At 40.5% G+C, this 18,209-nt stretch overlaps 1 protein-coding gene across 2 annotated transcripts in view; it reads left to right on the plus strand.

Annotated features, from left to right (window-relative positions):
- The window catches only part of GPAT3 (glycerol-3-phosphate acyltransferase 3), a 67,178-nt gene extending 49,250 nt beyond the window's left edge, over positions 1 to 17,928 (plus strand). For both annotated transcript variants that reach the window (XM_025887470.2, XM_025887469.2), the window contains exons 6-13: positions 1,422 to 1,511; positions 3,221 to 3,314; positions 7,104 to 7,219; positions 8,584 to 8,639; positions 9,437 to 9,522; positions 11,333 to 11,461; positions 12,375 to 12,454; positions 16,659 to 17,928. In XM_025887470.2, coding sequence (XP_025743255.1) covers positions 1,422 to 1,511; positions 3,221 to 3,314; positions 7,104 to 7,219; positions 8,584 to 8,639; positions 9,437 to 9,522; positions 11,333 to 11,461; positions 12,375 to 12,454; positions 16,659 to 16,755 — 748 coding nt within the window. In that variant the 3' untranslated portion in view covers positions 16,756 to 17,928. The remainder of the gene's footprint in view (positions 1 to 1,421; positions 1,512 to 3,220; positions 3,315 to 7,103; positions 7,220 to 8,583; positions 8,640 to 9,436; positions 9,523 to 11,332; positions 11,462 to 12,374; positions 12,455 to 16,658) is intronic.
- The last annotated feature ends 281 nt before the right edge of the window (positions 17,929 to 18,209 follow it).

Genomic DNA, 18,209 nt, shown 5'->3' on the forward strand with positions numbered 1-18,209 from the left:
AAAAAAGGGATTGATAAGATTTTGGTTGAAAAGGGAAAAAGAAAAATTCAAAAAAAATTAACTTTTAAAGACTGAAGAATCATGATAAAAAAACCCATGAATTCTATGTGCAGTATTCCCCTAGGCGTTCTCATTGATCGGTAAACTTGGTCTTGGCTGGCTGTTCTTGCTGATCTTCTTGGGGAGGGACCTGTCGCTATGGTTCCCAAAAGTCTTTGCCGGAAGCGGAATTGCCCCGCCCTTGCCGGTCTGGGCTAAGGAATCTGCTCAGGTTTGCTCTTGGCAGCTTTTGTTCCCTGCAAGCTCTCGGTACAGCTTTGGAGGACGAGATTGAAAATGGCGGCCTCCCAATCTCCACCCCAGAGGAAATGAGAACTCAGGGCCCCACTCCTCAGTGCGCCCGCCAGAGAAAAGCAGTCAGTAACTCCCGTCTCCCCAGTCTCCGGCCGCACTCTGTGCTCACCTGGCCTGTGACCGAGCATTTCTATCTCTGGCGCACGACCCCGTGTGGAGTCTCTAAACCCAGCAGATCCCTGCGGTGCGCTCCCGCACCACTCCTCCCAGGGGAGGAAGAGGAGTCTCCCCAGATCTGCCGCTTGTTGGGTCCCTGCTGTAGGAGCACTGGCCTGACTGTGCCGTGGATCACAGTTTATGGCAACCCCAGGCTGAGAGTCCACTCCTGGGCTCCGTCTCTGCAGCCGGTTTCCCCGCTCCGATACCTGGGAGCTCTGCCACACTCAGGCACCCCTGGTCTTTCTGTGACCCCGAGGGTCCTGAGACCACACTGTCCCGCGAGGGTTCCCCCCCCCCCCACTTAACCACTGGAGCGACGTCCCTCCGCGGAGCCGACTTCTAAAAGTTCCGATTTTGTGCTCCGTGGCTCTATCACTTGCCAGAAGCGACAGTTGGAGTCCCCTTCCCCTGCCATCTGTCCTCCCAAATATCACCTCGGATTCACTTCTCCACATGTCCTACCTTCCAGAAAGTGGTCGCTTTTCTGTTCAGAGAGTTGTTGCTATTCTTTTCTTTGATCTCCTGTTGAGTTCATAGGTGTTCAGATTGGTTTGATCCCTATCCAGCTGAATTCCTGAGACCAGACGAAATCCAGGTCTCCTACTCCTCCGCCATCTTGCTCTGCCCCCAGCAAGAGAGTCTTACACATGTTCAGGCTCACCAGGCTGAGAGCAAAGATGCTTCAGCTTCTTGTGGTCAGGAATTTATCGTGATAATCTCGTTGGGTGGGAGCTATTTTTCCATTGGAGTTTTGTCCTAAGTGCCTCAGTGAGACTTTAAGTAAAGTCAACTGTGCTTGTGTTTCAGAACAGTGTATGCTACTGGGAAGGAGCACACTGAAGCTTTTTTTGTATTGTTTCCTAGGAGTGCCCATGACTGTGCCATGAACTGTTTTCTCTTTCTTTCAGCCTCAAAAACTGGCTGAGTGAAGTGGTCCACCTGACGTGCTGCCGGATCTGTGTGCGAGCCCTCTCCGGTACCATTCATTATCATAACAAGTGAGTGTCTGCGGGCTTTCATCTGCCTTTCTATTCGTAAACCCAGCCTGCCACTGACAGCTGTGGGTGCAGGAAGCAGGTGAAGTCAGCGTACTTCCAGTATGCTCATCCCTGCTGCTCAGAGTGTCACAGACATGATGGTTTTGCACAAAAATCTTTTAAAAAGCCATCCATTTGCCGAAAGAACCACATAATAATGTAATGACACTTAATAATTGGGCATTTCTGGTGTGCAGACCAGGCCTGTGCTTCTCCTAGGTCATCCCCTGGGACAGGCACTGTTGTCCTGCAGGCGAAGAGGGGGAGCCCTGGGACTGGTTGTCTAATTCATGGCAGAGTCAGGGTGTGAACTGGGTCTGTCGATGTAAAAAGTGATGCAGTTGACAGGCCTGTAGTGTGGGGGAAGGAGGGTGGGCCTTTAAGCCTTGAGACCTGCTTTCTAGTCTCAGTCCTGCCACTTCTGACGTTCCATAACTGAGCCTTAAGACATAACACCACACTTGGCTTCCCTCACCCCTAACCATAGAGGAGAATGGTAGCTAACTGAAGGTATTAGCTGACTGAAGTAATTTTGATTGCTTTTGAATTACTTTGCTCTTAACCCAATTTTATTTTTTTACATTTGATTTCATTGTTTCAAAAGTTCTAGAAAAGCCCCTCTTTTTTGTTGACTGGATCTTTCTATCTCATTTGTGGAAGGGAGACATTATCTCCTTTGGCTTTACCATGTGTTACTGACATAAAAGATCCCGTAAATTTCTAAAATTACATGTTTTTTTTCTTTGAGCTGTGAGTTTTTGGGATGAGGAGTAGAAGAAAATGCTTTGGTAGAACTGTGGTCAGAAGAGATACTATCTACAGAAAAGGTGATTTAATTACATAGAGAGTTCACAACTTATTATATATAGAATTGCTTCTAATTTTAAGGAAAGCATGCTAAAGTTGTTATGCATTTGGTTCTCTTTCTTCTCTGTATTGAGCCTATGAAGACTACTTTGCTTAATTAGTTGAATACTGGTTGAACTTTATGACAAGGGTCGGCAAACTAACTTATGGGCCTAGAGGCCAAATGGGGCCTGCCATCTGTTTTTTGTAAATAAAGTTTTATTGGAACATAGCCATGCTCATTCATTTATATATTGTCTGTGACTACCTTTGTGCCAAAACAGCAGAGTCCAGTAGTTTTGACAGGGATTGGCTGGCTTGCAAAACCTAAAATATTTATTATCTGGTCCTCAATAGGAAGTTTGTCAACCTCTGCTTTAAGGGGATAGGAGGGAGGAAACTATAGTAAATTTACTCTGTGGGTCACTGTGAAACTACTAAAAATGATGCTTATGAAACCTGAAATAATAGGAAAATACTTAAGATAAGTGAAACTTGCATATCACAATATTAAGGTTATGGAATCTTTGTAACTCAGTCTAATATTTTTTAAATTATCCTTTTTCATTATAAAAGGAAAATAGATCATTACAAAAAACCAATGTAAACATATATAAAGGGCAAGTCATCAGCCCCTTCCTATACTCTTATCCCACTCCCATCATACTGCCTGGAGATAACCTTTTTAAGATGGGACCATATACTTTGAAACTATATTTTTTTAATGTACTTTTTAAAGCAATATAAGATGAATCTATACATGCTGTTCTGCAAAATAATGACAAATTTCCGGGTTTAGTATTTACCACTGTTTGTAATTGCAGGCAGTACAGACCCCAGAAGGGAGGAATTTGTGTTGCCAACCACACTTCCCCAATAGATGTTTTGATCTTGACCACGGATGGATGCTATGCTATGGTAAGAGCAGCTCAGTGATAGTTCAAGTCATTGCATCTTTTGTGGATTGTTCAAACTTTTAATTTATTTTGGCACACATTAGAAAGTTTTATATTAGGAAGTGACTAGGTTATACTACTGTAGCTGTATAACTTATATAATACATTAAATGAACACTACGTGGTGCAAGAAAAAGAAGGAAAGTAGCCATTATATCTAAGGTAGTAAAAAATTTAGGGCGCCTGGCTGGCTCAGTCAGTGGAGCATGTGACTCTTGATCTTGGGATTGTGAGTTTGAACCCTACGTTGGGTGTAGGGATGACTTAAAAATTAAAAAAAACAAAAATCTTTAAAAAATAAAAATAAAGAAAAATAAAAAATAAATAAATCAGTCTTTTAAAAAAAGGGAGTAAAAATTTTGACTTACTGAAATGTAGACATACTTGAGCTTGATAGGACTTTGCAAAGTTGATTCTATCTTGCTTCTAAAATCCCTGCAATGTTTTGGGGTGGCTGGGTGATAGACATTGGGGAGGGTATGTGCTACGGTGAGCGCTGTGAATTGTGCAAGACTGTTGAATCACAGATCTGTACTTCTGAAACAAATAACGCAACATATTTTAAGAAAAAAGGAAAAGAAGAAGATAACAGGAGAGGAAGAAAAGGGGAGTATGTCAGAGGGGGAGACGAACCATGAGAGATGATGGACTCTGAAAAACAAACTGAGGGTTCTAGAGGGTAGGGGGGTGGGGGGATGGGTTAGCCTGGTGATGGGTATTGAGGAGGGCACGTTCTGCATGGAGCACTGGGTGTTATGAACAAACAATGAATCATGGAACACTGCATCAAAAACTAATGATGTAATATATGGGGATTAACATAACAATAAAAAAAATTAAAAAAAAAAATAAAATCCCTGCAATGTTTAATAAATAACACTTTGAGACGTTAAAGTCTTCCTCCTGAGAGCTGTGCAAATCCCTTACCAGCCAATTAGTTGTGTCTTCCTTCAGGGAATCATATACAGTTGAAAAAAAAATCAGACTTTTTAATGAAGATCAAGCAAGAAAGACAAATATATAGACCACGTTGCCTTTCTCAATCATTGAGGGGGTTTTGAAGGCCTTTGTAAAAACTCCTAATTTATTGCCAGATAGTTAATCCGTCTAAAATAGAAGTTCAGATATATATCTCTTGGGCAACCACATTTTAATCCATTATTTTGTCTAAGTTGTGGAGCCCATTCTGAATCCAAGGAAGCTTTAACTACTTCTAGGAAAAGACTTACGGGAATTGGTAGTTCTTAACCATTTTTAGGTTAGGAATCAGTTAATAGTTATGTACCCTTTCTTAAGAAAAACAGTGACATACTTGTGCATCATACAAGCATGATTTTGTTTAAAAGCCCACTCAAGGACCCTCCTGTTAACAATCCTTAGTAGGATTGTTACATACACCCAGCACCATTCTGGGTGTATGTAATAATTCCCTGCATTTATGTGGTCAGGCACTTCCACATACATTATATGTGACCTCCCCGTAATCCAGTGAGATTCGGGCTGATACTTTGTTACAGATAAGAAAGCAGAGGTTTGGGCATTTTAACCAACTTGCCAAATTACGATTTTCTGTTTCTGGGACCATATTCATTCTGTGTCCTGGTCAACAAAAAGTTGAATACAACTCATTGGTGACTGAGTCCAAATATTTTCTAAGTCATAGACAAATTGTATAATAAACATCCATATGCCCTTTAATCACATCTACCTGTTGGCAGCATTTTGCTCCATTTGCTTTATCGTTTGCATTCTCATGTGCTGGCTTTCTCTCTGTCTCTCTACCTAAAATGTGTGTAAATTATGTATATTTTTAATGATATTGAGTGTTTATTTCTAATATTAATATAATATTGGAAATTTAGGTCTGTACCAATTCATGCAATTCATAGGGTTCTTTCTTGCTTTTCCCAATCCGTATTTGTATCTCCCTTTATCTATAGTGAATACCCTGGCTCCCAACCATATCAACATATTTACCTATTTTTTCAATCCTATGATACATCTAAAATTGTTTCAGAATTGCTTCACCTGTTTTACTACAAAAACGAATGTTGTAAAAAAAAAAAAAGAAAGAAAAATCCAGAGTATTTTGCAGTTCTCTTTGAGGAGAGATGGAGGGTGTGTGGTCAAATACCATCTTTACATGTCTTAGATTTTTTTTCCCCCTTCCTTCAGTTTGCGTTGGTTTGCTAGTCCCATCCTTGTTGGTTTGTCAAAATTAAATAATAAAGGTCTACAGCGTCATTTCCACCCATGTCCATTTTGCCCCATTCCCTCCTCCCCTTGTAGATCTCCAACTTCACTGCTTTGGATTTTTTCTCTTTTTGTAGAAATAAATATATGTATATATTTCCCTTTCTATTTTACAAAAGGGCAGCATGCTATATTTGCCCTTTGGCAAATTTGCTTCTTTCACTTAGCAATATTGCCAGAGTGGTGAGCATAGCATGATGTATACAGGTCTCTGTTCAGTCGCCGTGTTGTACGCCTGAAACTAGGGTAACGTCGTATGTCAGCCATACTCAAATAAAAAAAACATTAAAACCCCAACTGAAAAAAAACCCAACCCAGTAACTCTGGAAAATCACTCCTTATCAGTCGTAGAGATCAACCTTGCTCCTTTCCCAGCTGCATGGCACTCTGTTGTGTGTATGTAGCATCGTTTATTCATCTGATTTCTTACGTTTAGCATTTAGATGGTTTCTAATATCTTGAAATTACAAATAATGTTACAGTTAAAACCTTGTGCATATGTATTTTCATTTCATTGGAGATATATCTTCAGGGTAAATTCCCAGAAGTGGAATTACTGAGCTGAAGGATAAATGTGTATGTAGTTATGTAGTTCCGATAGATACTGCCAAATTTCCTTCTATGGGTTTATAAAATCCCCCATCCCAAGCCATGTATAAGTGCCGATTTCTTTCTTTCTCTCTTTCTTTCTTTCCCTTCCTTCCTTCCTTCCTTCCTTCCTTCCTTCCTTTCTTTCAAGAGTGCCAGCAGGGCGGGGTGGGGGGTGGCCAGGCAGAGGGAGAGGGGAGAGAGAATCTTAAGCAGGCTCCACACCCAGCTTGATCTCAAGACCCTGAGATCATGACCTGAGCTGAAATCAAGAGTCGGACGCTTACACTTCTGAGCCACCCAGCTGCCCCTGAGTGCCATTTTCCATAGCCTTGGCTTAGAGTGCATTGTTAAGCTTTTAAGTCCTTTTCAGTCTAATGAGTGAGAAATGGTATTTCAGTGTAGTTTTAACTTGCATTTATCTTATCTTGACTAGGTCGAGAGACTTCTACTTTTTTTTTTAAAGATTTTATTTATTTATTTGAGAGTGAGAGAGAGAGAGCACATGAGAGGGGGGAGGGTCAGAGGGAGAAGCAGACTCCCTGCTGAGTAGGGAGCCCGATGCAGGACTCGATCCCAGGACTCCAGGATCATGACCTGAGCTGAAGGCAGTCGCTTAATCAACTGAGCCACCCAGGCGCCCGAGAGACTTCTAATTTTTTAAAGCTAGAGTATAACTAGTATAGCAACATTTTAAGCTTAAAATTCAAAGGTGCTATTAAAGAATACCTTTTGCTTATATTTGGCCATTCATGTCCTTTGATTAGACTAAGAACTTCAGTCAGTAGAAGAAAGCCAATCTTTTCTCTTGGTGGGGAATAGGAACTTACTGGTACTTAAAAAAAAAAAAAAGCTCTCTTTGCCTCGCTGTGCCTTTACATGTTTTTTTTTTTTTTTCATGGTACTTTAGGTTGGCCAGGTCCATGGTGGATTGATGGGAATTATTCAGAGAGCTATGGTCAAGGCTTGTCCACATGTCTGGTTTGAACGCTCAGAAATGAAGGATCGACACTTGGTCACTAAGAGGTAAGCAGTGACATTACTCGGTATCCTTTGGGGGAGCATAAATTCTGGTAAATCTTGACCTTCCTGCCAAAGAGGACAGGGCAGTACTAAGGATTAAACCTAAAATATACGGAGCTTTATTTGTGGTTAGCTTTTTCTGCTGAATCACCTGTCTTAGCTACGTTCTTAAAAATTTTAAGTCTGTAGTCATAGTGGGAAATATGAGATTAGAAGGGCCCATACGTCTGTATTGCTCTGGCTTAGGTATAGTACAGGCACTGAGTTTTCAGAACTAAGACTTACTACCTTGAAAGTTAAATAATTGGTAACTGTTTGCTGAGTAAAGAGATGGCTGATTGTTTGCTGGATGTCCGTTATCACTTAAGTCCATCTAGAGACAGACAGAGCTAATGCTCTTTATGAAACAAGGAACCTCTAGGGCTTGGGATAGAGATGAGCTACCAGAAGCCTTTGTTGGGAAACAGCTTTTTGCCTGAAGCCTTTAACCAAAGGCCCTTGGGTTATTGCTTCTAGAAACATGAAGGCGAGCTATGCTTTTTTTTTTCTTAAGATTTTATTTATTTATCTGAGAGAGAGAGAGCACAGAGGGAGAGTGAGAGGCAGAAGCAGGCTTCCTGCCAAGCACGGAGCCCGATGCAGGGCTTGATCCCAGGACCCTGGGATCATGACCTGAGCTGAAGGCAGACGCTTAACCCACTGAGCCACCCGGGCGCCCCTGAAAAAAAAAGAGAATAAAATGAAAAGTACTTGTTGAAATCTGTTTAAGGTCAGTAAAACTGTTCTGCAGTTGGAGATGATTTAGCGTCGGGATACTGGCAGCCGTACCGTTTCTATCTGAGCCTTCCCAGCTTCTGGTGAGCAGTTGGAAATACAGGGCTGGCTGCAGGGAAGGTAGGACCTAAGCCGCGTTCTCAGCTTTATGATGTCTGTGTCACAGGAAAGCTGAGCCCTACTCATTTAAGGAGTTTCTTTATACTTAATGGCTACGAAGCAGACTGGTCCAGCCATCAGTATTCTCATTTTTCAGATGACAAAATATAAGTACATGGAAAAGGGCACAAACCTCCTGATGTGGGGGCATCAGAGCACATGTCACATGACTACCTCACATTCTTTTTTAAAAGTAGGCGGAAAGCACTGAAGATCGCTCACTGTGAAAGGAGAGAAATTGAAATAGTACAGATGACCTTATGTTTTTTAGAAAGGGGTCAACTTGAGTTGATTTCCTTTACTTATGTCTTATTTTTTCCTCCTTCTTGCTATACAATTATATTTGTGCTAGTGGGAGTGTAAAGAAGACCAAAGAGGACTCACACCTCTACCTTTATAAAGGTAGCATTTTGATCCTTTATTTTTCTTCACAGACTAAAAGAACACATTGCTGATAAGAAAAAACTACCCATATTAATCTTTCCTGAAGGTAAGAAAGGGTGACTGCATACCGAGCCTTAGTTGATAACAACAAGCGTGAAAAGTGTATGAGGACTTGGATTATTCTAGAATTGGCATTCTTAGTCCAGATCTCTGCTGTCCCATAGGAATGAGCTGCCCTTTTCTGAGCTAGCAATCCCTTGCTTTCTTCTGACATTTGATGGAAGTCATGGTGTTTTGTTTTTGTTTTTGTTTTTTGTTTTTGGAAGTCATCGTGCCTTTTTGATCTTAAAAGTCATTTCTGGGTAATGAACTTGGATAGGTATTGTTCATAATTTTTCAAAGGTCCTTATTTTATTTTATTTTTTAATCTTTTAAAGATTTTATTTATTTATTTGAGAGAGAGAGAGACAGAGATAGTGAGAGAGCACAAACAGGGAGAAGAGGGAGAAGCAGACTCCCCACTGAGCTGGAAGCCTGATGCGGGATTTGATCCCAGGACCCTGGGATCATGACCTGGGCCGAAGGCAGACGATTAACTGACTGAGACACCCAGGGGCCTCTCAAAGGTCTTTATTTTAAAGTACTGAAAATTGTCACCTGTTATGCCGAAGTTATATCTTTAGAGCATTCAATAACAAAGTAAAAGTTTATTAAACTTGCTTAGAGCTGTTGAATTACTTAACTTAAGCGGGGATTGATCTATTTCATGAAATGATAGTAAACTATAATTTTGCTATGATTTGAATATTTTAGATTTTATATCAAAATAATTCCTTTTTAAAATTTATTTTAAAAAAGACCACCTTTAAAAATATTCACCACCTCCTTCCCACCCCTCTGCAGGGACTTGCATCAACAACACTTCAGTCATGATGTTCAAAAAGGGAAGCTTTGAAATTGGAGGAACCATACATCCAGTTGCAATTAAGGTAAAATAAGATGCCGCTCCCTGGCCCCCCGAAAAGGGCAGTGACTTGGTAACTTTATTTTGATATAACTTCAACCTTAAAATCTGTAAGAATAACAAGCACTTGTATACCTTTACTGCCCCAGCTTTATTGAAATATAATTGACATATAACATCATGTAAATTCAAAGTATACCATATGTTGACTTGATATACTTACATACTGCAAAACGATTGCCACCATAGTTTTAGCAAACACCTCCATCAAATCACATAATTACTATTTCTTTTTTACGGTGAGAACGTTTAAGATCTATTCTCTTAGCAACTTTCGAGTATATAATACAGTATTACGAACTATAGTCACCATGCTGTGCATTAGGTCCCCAGAACTTACTTATCTTAGAACTGAAAGTTCGTAGTCTTTGACCAACATCTCCCTGATTCCTCCACTTTGTCCTCTCTCCTCAGCCCCTGGTAACCACCCTCCTAGTCTCTGTTTCTGTCAGTTCAGCTTTTTAGATTCCACATATAAATGATACTATAGAGTACTTCTCTTTGTCTGACTTACGTGACTTAGCATAATGCTTTCAGGGTCCATCTGTGTTGTCACAAATGTCAGGATTTCCTTCTTTCTCACAGCTAAATAATATTCCACTATATATATATATATATATATATATATGTATATATATATACCACATCTCCTTTATCTATTCATCTGTTGACAGGCACTTAGGTTGTTTCCAGATCTTGGTTCTTGTGAATAATATGCTGCAATGAACATGGGGATGCAGATATCTCTTCAAGATCTTGTTTTCATTTCCATTGGTTATATACCCCAAAGCAGGATTGCTGGTTCATATGGTAGTCCCATTTTTGATTTTTTGAGGACTCTCTCATATTGTTTTCTATAGTGGCTGTGTTGATTTACACCCTTACCAGGGTTCCCTTTTCTCTACATCTGTTTTTTTTTTTTTTTTAAATTTTTAAGGATACAGAGAGAGAGCACAAACAGGGAAAGCAGGAGAGGGAGAAGCAGGCTCCCTGCTGAGCAGGGAGCCCCAAGTGGGGCTCGATCCCAGGACCCTGGGATTATAACTTGAGCTGAAGGCAGTTGCTTAACTGACTGAGCCACCCAGGTGCCCCTGTTTTTTCTTTTTTCAAATCTGTTTTATATACTGGAATTCTGCATTAGATGTAATTTGAAGAAAATGATTTGTAATTTGCTGCTAAGCCAAAATGTTTAGAAACCACAACTTTAGTTAAACTTTCTCATTTTGTAAACTGAGTCTCAGAGATGTTATGTAATTTGCCTCACAGTTGTACAGTTAGCTGGTGGAAAAATTGTGATGTCATTATATTAGAGATATTTAGCCAACCATCGTATTCTGAAGACCTCTTGTGTGTAAGGTCTTCCTCAAGGCATTTGTGTACTCATTACTCAGATTCACCAACGGTTTACATTTTGCCCTGTTTGCTTGATAGGTACCAGGGGATTGAGTGCCAGGCATTGTGTTAAGTACCGAAGACGAAACAGTAATAAGCAAAACAGTTACCATGCCTACTTTCACCCACCTTCAGTTAAGTGGGGAGACAGATCTTTCAGACTCAGGTGGATAACCCTCATTTTGCAACACTCTGGGGCTCAGGTCAGAGGAGTTAGCTGGCCCGGTTTACTTCTTTGATCATTTCTATCAAGCCAAGTAGCTTCTCTTTCTCTTGGGGTCTGATAGAGATGTTTGACTTGTCACCTTGGAAACCCTGACATGGATAAGAAAGGTCACCACTTCGTTCATAACTGGAATGTGTTTTCTTTTCTTTTTTCTTAGTACAACCCTCAGTTTGGGGATGCATTTTGGAATAGTAGTAAATACAACATGGTGAGCTACCTGCTTCGCATGATGACCAGCTGGGCCATCGTCTGTGACGTGTGGTACATGCCCCCGATGACCAGAGAGGTATCTATCCATAGATAACAATTGGTCTTTGGTGCTTTATTCAGTCAGATCAAGGCGAGAAAACTTTTACCTGAAATCCTGGGTGCCTCCTTTCTTCACATTAGCCAGAGCTGAACTTCCTTTGTGCCTTCTCAGCAAATGGGTGATTTAAAAAAAAAAACGTGGGGCGCCTCGGTGGCTCAGATGGTTAAGTGTCTGCCTTCGGCTCAGGTCATAATCTCCAGGTTCTGGGATCGAGCCCCGCATCGGGCTCCCTGCTCAGCAGGGAGTCTGCTTCTCCCACTGCTCCTGCTCTCTCTCTCGCTCTGTATCTCTCTGTCTGAAATGAATTTACATAAATAAATAAATCAATAAATAAATGTATTTAGCTTTCTTCAAATCAGGCTATTTTATATTCAGAGACTCTTTTCCATAATAGTTTTTATAGTTGCTATTGGCTTAGTGAACCTACAGATATTATGGAATGTTATATATTGGATAAGACTAATAAAGAGCATAATAAATGTATATACATGATACAAAATTAAACAATACAGGACTTAATTTTCTTGATAGAACAAATGATATTTGCTATGATTGAGAATAGAACTGAGCTAAAATGTGACTCTTACTTTTTTTTTAAAGAGACAGAGAGAAAGAGTTTGAGGACATGCGCATGTTGGGGAGCGGGGCAGAGGGAGAAAGAATCTTAAGCAGGCGTCATGCCCAGTGTGGAGCCTGATGTGTGGCTGGATTCCACAACCCTGAGATCATGACCCCAGCCGAAATCAAGAGTCGGATGCTTAACCAACTGAGCCACCCAGGCGCCCCTGAATCTTACATTTTCAAACAAATCTAGAGACTATGATATATTTATTTTAAGAATTACTTGAAAACTCTATTCCCAGGATGTGCATAATTTTCTTTTCCCCAGGAAGGAGAAGACGCCGTCCAGTTTGCTAACAGGGTTAAGTCTGCCATTGCTGTGCAAGGAGGATTGACTGAGCTTCCCTGGTAAGACCTTTTTCAGAAGTACTATCATTTTTTTTTAATTAAAAAATCACTTTTAATAATGTCATTGGTTGTGCTGGTTAGCTAGAGGTTTAGCTGAAAGGGACAGTGGTTTACATTGAGAGGACAATGGCTTAAAGAAGGTAGAAGTTTACCCCTCTTACTTAAACATGGCCAGTGCAGGCTGGTGTAACAGGTCATTCTATGATATCCCGTCCTCAGTGTGCTTCCATGACAGGGTCCAGGATGCCTACTTCAGTGCTACTCCACAGCATCGAGAGTGGCTGGCAGGAAAGACTGAAAACAGGGATGTGCCCGTCTCTTTACGAGCATGGGATGGACACTTCCACCTCTGCCCATTGGCTAGACCTCAAGTTATGTGATAAGAGCTGCAAAGAAGGCTGGCGAATGCCGTCTTTGTTCTGGAAGGCCATATATCTAGCTAAAACTGAAGGTTCTTTTACTGAAGAAGAAAGTGAGAATGGATTTGGGGGTGGGGAATGGACCCTGGGAGCAAGGGTCGTGTTTATGCTTAATGTTAGCTGTAACTCTATTGAAGAAAACTTAAAAACTTGAAAGGAAATAAGTGAAATATTTTCGTTATGGAAACTCTGGATTTAATTTTTTGTTTGTTTGAGGAAGGTTGCACGTAGGTGAGTATATTAGTCTGCTCGGCCTGCCATAACAAATTACCACAGACTGGGCGGCTGAAACAACAGAAATGTATTTTCTCACAGTTCTGAAGACTGGAGGTCTGAGATCAGGGTGCCAGCAAGGTCGGTTTCTAGTCAGAGCTCTCTCTCCCTTTCGGCTGGCAAATGGCCACCTATTTGCCTTTGCGTGAATATAGGGAGAGAGGCAGAGAGAAGAGAGCATCCTCACAGGTGTCTCTTCTTATAGGGGCACTAATCCTCAAGGTAGGATTTAAACCTAATTGTTTCCCAAAGGTCCCATTTCCAAATACCACTATATTGGGGGGTTAGGTCTTCAATATATGAATTTGGGGGGTGGTGCATAAACATTTAGTCTGTATCAGTGAGAGTTAACTATATCTACGTTATAATGAGAGATTAATCATACTTCAAATCTTGTAAGTTTAATAAAGTCCCCCTGTTTATCTTTTTTTGGTGTTTTGTAAACACTTTGCATGAAAAGTTCACTAGAGGCAATTATAGTAATGCTCTAGGAGCAAGATTTGGCTGAGTCAGGCTGTCAGCCTGTTCAACCAAGAACTTGTGAACCTCCAGTGGGACTCCGGACTGCTCAGGAATTAAGCCTCTGGAATAAGAGCTAACTGGATTCTTACACTCCTTTATGCAGGGGTGGGGAATGTCTCTAGAATATTTTATCCATTCATATATCTTGAGTACAACCAGTTTCACCCAAGAAACTTGTTTCTGGCATCCGTTATGCTAATTAGGAAGCCACTAATTTCTATAGTGAAAACCCATTTCTAAAATTCCTTATGTGAATTAACAAGGTTTGGGAAGTTGTTGAAAGACAAAGACAACTGAAGCTTTAGAGTGGCACCTTTGGAGGGTGCTCTTCTAATTCAATGCCTGGCTGACCATCCCCAGAGTATGAGTCCTTGATTTAGGGCTACTTGACTGGCCCTAACATCAGGATTAGGAGCAAAATAGGTTAAAACTAACATTTGTATCACACTACCCAAGCTGGAATATGTGAAACTAAGTTACAGACATCATAGCATCATCAAATGACAGGCTTACACAGGTCCTAGTTTATAAATGCCCTAGTGATCCAAGTTCACTCTGGATCTGGCCTCCCTTTTTTGCTTGTTTTCATTTCTTTACCCTGCTTTCTCTCACCTGACTTCTCAGCCCTGCTCCTGCCCCAAAGCCATATGAAAATCTTGGAATTTTGGATCAATAGTTTCATAAACCAAAGAAAGGAAGAAATCCTTGAAAGATAACAGCCTACCCAAGTCAGCCACACTCAATCAGATTGACTTAAGCAAAATCTATCAGAAATGATCTTTAGGGGGTACCTGGGTGGCTCAGTGGGTTAAACATCTGCCTTGAGCTCAGCTCATGATCTTAGGGTCCTGGGATGGAGCCCCATGTCGGGCTCCCTGCTCAGCAGGGAGTCTGCTTCTCCCTTTCCCTCTGCCCACTGCCCCTCACCCCCACTTGTGCTTGCTCTCTCTCAAATAAATAAATAAAATCTTTAAAAAAGAAAATCTTAAAAAAAAAAACGATCCTCAGAATTTTTCAATTCCCTTATATTGGGCCATATGCAATTTTGTTATAAAAGATGACTTTTAATTACCTAGCCTCTTCTTTAGGAAAAAAAAAAGACTCACTGCCTTTCCAGGTGTATCTGTCATTCACACATTGGGTATCAATGAACCTGTCTACATTGTTTTTTTCCTAGATTAAATGGGAACTTGATTGTATCATCTCAAACAGGCTTTTATATATGGCTGCTGGCCTCCTTAGGAACTCAGATCTGCTGCCATTGCAAAGGGGAATTGGGTAAAACTTTAAAGTCTCTAGAGGGAGGGGCACGTCACAGTTGGAGTACTCAGAACAGTGTTAGTTTTCTGAGTGCTTAGGAGAGTTGCATCAAAATAATGTCAGGAAGCTCAGGGGCAAACATTGCTAACTTTTTTGTCAGTTTTGGCCTGGAACTTAGGAAAGAAAGAATGGCCTTTCTTCTACCTATCCCTCCTCCACTTGGTTCTTACTATTCAGAATTCATATAAATGCTGTGAATAGTTAGAGGCAGCTCCTTTGGATAAAAGAGGCTTTGGGGGACAATTCTGGGGAACTAACAACAATTTATAACCTTGTTTTATGGAAATTTCCTACAGCTGAGCCCCTGGAAGATGTGTGGATTGTAGTCTATTTTAAGTTGAGGACTTACTGGTGGGCTGTGTCTTGGATTTGACTCTAGAGGCCAGAACATTGCAGTGGTTCAGGCAGGCGTTTGTTTGTAGGTCAAGTTCTGTCTTCATGTCATTGAGTTCATGGGCTAACCTATGATCCATTCATCATCATCATCAGACACTTGGTAAACATTTGTGCTTAACTGGGTTAAAATTAAACAGTATGAAGTAAGCAAGTTCACCATCCATGCTCTCCTAGGAGTTCAAAATCAAAAATGTTAGATTAGGAGAGAAATTGTGGCCCCTTACAGTCCAGTCTCCTCCCAGAGCTTCAAATTTGTTGTTTCTTTGTGTTTCTTTGTGTGTCCAAAGAAGGAAAGGCATGCAGAGTCCTTATAACCCAGGCAGCTCTGTGTTTTCACCATCCTGGACAGAGTTCAAAGATTCACAGGCTCTGAATTAAGGAATGCTGCTTACATAGGCACTAACCACTGCTTAATTAAATGCAATTTATGATTTTGTTGTTTTTATTCTGAGTCTGTTTTGGAATATGGAAGATTACAAATACTTGAAATATATAGTGCTTTGAATGAAAATATAACTTGGTATACATAGGATTAGATTTGAATAATGATTAGCCCATTTATCTTTAAGTAATTTACTCATACATATACAGTACCCTCACCATTACTTGTGTGTATATTTTAAATGTCCCGGATGATTTTCTAGTAAGACATAGGTTGGTTAGATGAAAGGAAACAATACTTTGCTTTTCTTGGGGAAAAGGCTAGGCAAACAATCCTAGTTTTAATATAAATTCCAAATATTTGAATATAGCAACCTAACTTCTAAAAAGAAACTGAGTGGAGATATTATTCTATATTTTATTTCTTTAACTTGTTATTATTATTATTATTATTACTGAGAGAGAGAGAGAGAACAGGAGTGCGAGCCAGGGGGCGGGGGTAGGGGCAAAGGGAGAGAGAGAATCTCAAGCAGACTCCACGCCCAGCACAGAGCCTGACTCGGGGCTTGATCTCACGACTCAGATCATGACCTGAACCGAAATCAAGAGTCGGTTGCTTAACCAACTGAGCCACCCAGGTGCCCCTGATTTTTTTTTATTTTATATTTTAATCAAGCCTCAGAGAGACTGTTCCTTCCCCAAAGTAATACACACGTGGTGACCGGTAGAACAGATGCTGAAATCTTGGTCTTTCTGCTTTCCAATCCCATGTTCTTTGCCCCATTGCTGACCAGCCAGCCACTTAAGTGTCGTGGCACAACCGTGTGTTAGCAGCTAATGCTTTAAAAGCATCATTGGGAGTATCTTTTATTTATTTGCCTTTTTATTCCCAGGGATGGAGGGCTGAAGAGAGCAAAGGTGAAGGACACCTTCAAGGAAGAGCAGCAGAAGAATTACAGCAAGATGATTGTGGGCAATGGATCTCTTTGAATTGGACTGAATCCTACCCTGGTGATAAAATTTGGCTTCTCAGAACCAGCCCCTAGAAACGGAATGCGTTGGGTTTTTTTGGTGAGGGAGTAAAGTATTGTTTTGTTTTACTGGTTTTGTTTTTTGTTGTTGTTAATCTTTTCTACAGGATGGATGTCTCTACCTCTTTGTGCCAGAGGCAGAACCCACTGGGGGCCCTTTTCAGCTTTTGTTATTGTTATAGCTTAACTTCATGAACTGTAAGGTAGGTTTACTGAGTTTAAACAGATCCTGCCTTTTGTAAAATGATGATGTCATCGTTGATTGAACGAAATACTTGTGCAGGAAAAAGTGCTTCTAAAACACTTTTGGAATTCACTGTGTTTCGAACTCGTTGATATGGTAATTCTCAAAAAAAAATCCCCCAAGCTCTTTTCATGATTAATTTTCTCACTCCTTCTCCCCTCACCTCCCTCTTCAATCACTTAAACAGCGAGATTACACATCAGTTCAAGGTTACCTCCATGGTTACCTTCTACTGCAAGATCAAAAAGAAAAATGGAGGACGTTTTTTAGGAGAAAGGACGAATTTGTGGCCACTTCATCTGAAAGTTGAAAGCAAATGTAAATATTTTTGTTTTTACTGGTGTGTTAGAAGAGAACTACTATTTGGTAAGCTGTACCAAAGAGGTTACTGTGTGTGTGCATTTATAGGTAGGCGAATTTTGAATAAACACTTTTTAGCTGGCAGCTGGTGATAAAGTTTTAAGTCCTCCTTGTTTGTACGCTAAATATCTTTATCTAGTGCCTCTCCCATCTACTGATTTGGTTTTGTGCCAAAACATATTTTCAAACAGGAGGAGCCTTTAACAACGACAAATCACATTGTCTTCAGCAGGAGTATGAATGAGCCAGGTGTGTGTGCTGCCCCTCACCCTCCACCCCTTTGAGGTTTATTTCAGAATGTTCCCAGTTTCTTAAACAGAAAAATAAGTGGTAAAATTACTTTTTGGAAACTGAGCCTTAAATTTTTTAAAGGGGAAAATAAGTGTTTCCCAACTCACACAGCATAAGCAATGTTTGATAGCAATATAATGCCATGTTAAACTCTGAGAGTGTTACATCTCTTCTGGTAACCATGTACAAAATGTGAAACTGTCTTACAGTGACTATAAATAAATTCTATATTTCTAAGTGTGTGTTGCATTGTTTTCCCTCTCCTCTACCCTCTTCTGGTTTGGGGTAAGTTAAATTGTTTCTTACCATAAACAAGGATTGTTTGTTTTTCATATCAATGACATAGCTAGATTTTATTGGACTGGAACGTCTGGGAAATGAGAACATGAACAGCTAGTTTGGGTTTGTTTTTTCTTTTTTTTTAAATCTAGTTATCTGGACTTTGACCCTGTGAACTCTGCCTTGAGCAAGTCATAGACATCACTTAATTTGTAGGTGAACTCAGGCAACTCTCTTTT

The sequence above is a fragment of the Callorhinus ursinus genome, unplaced genomic scaffold (assembly GCF_003265705.2).
Source record: "Callorhinus ursinus isolate GAN/ISIS: 27379988/994484 unplaced genomic scaffold, GSC_fseal_2.0 scaffold4, whole genome shotgun sequence".
NCBI lineage: Eukaryota > Metazoa > Chordata > Mammalia > Carnivora > Otariidae > Callorhinus > Callorhinus ursinus.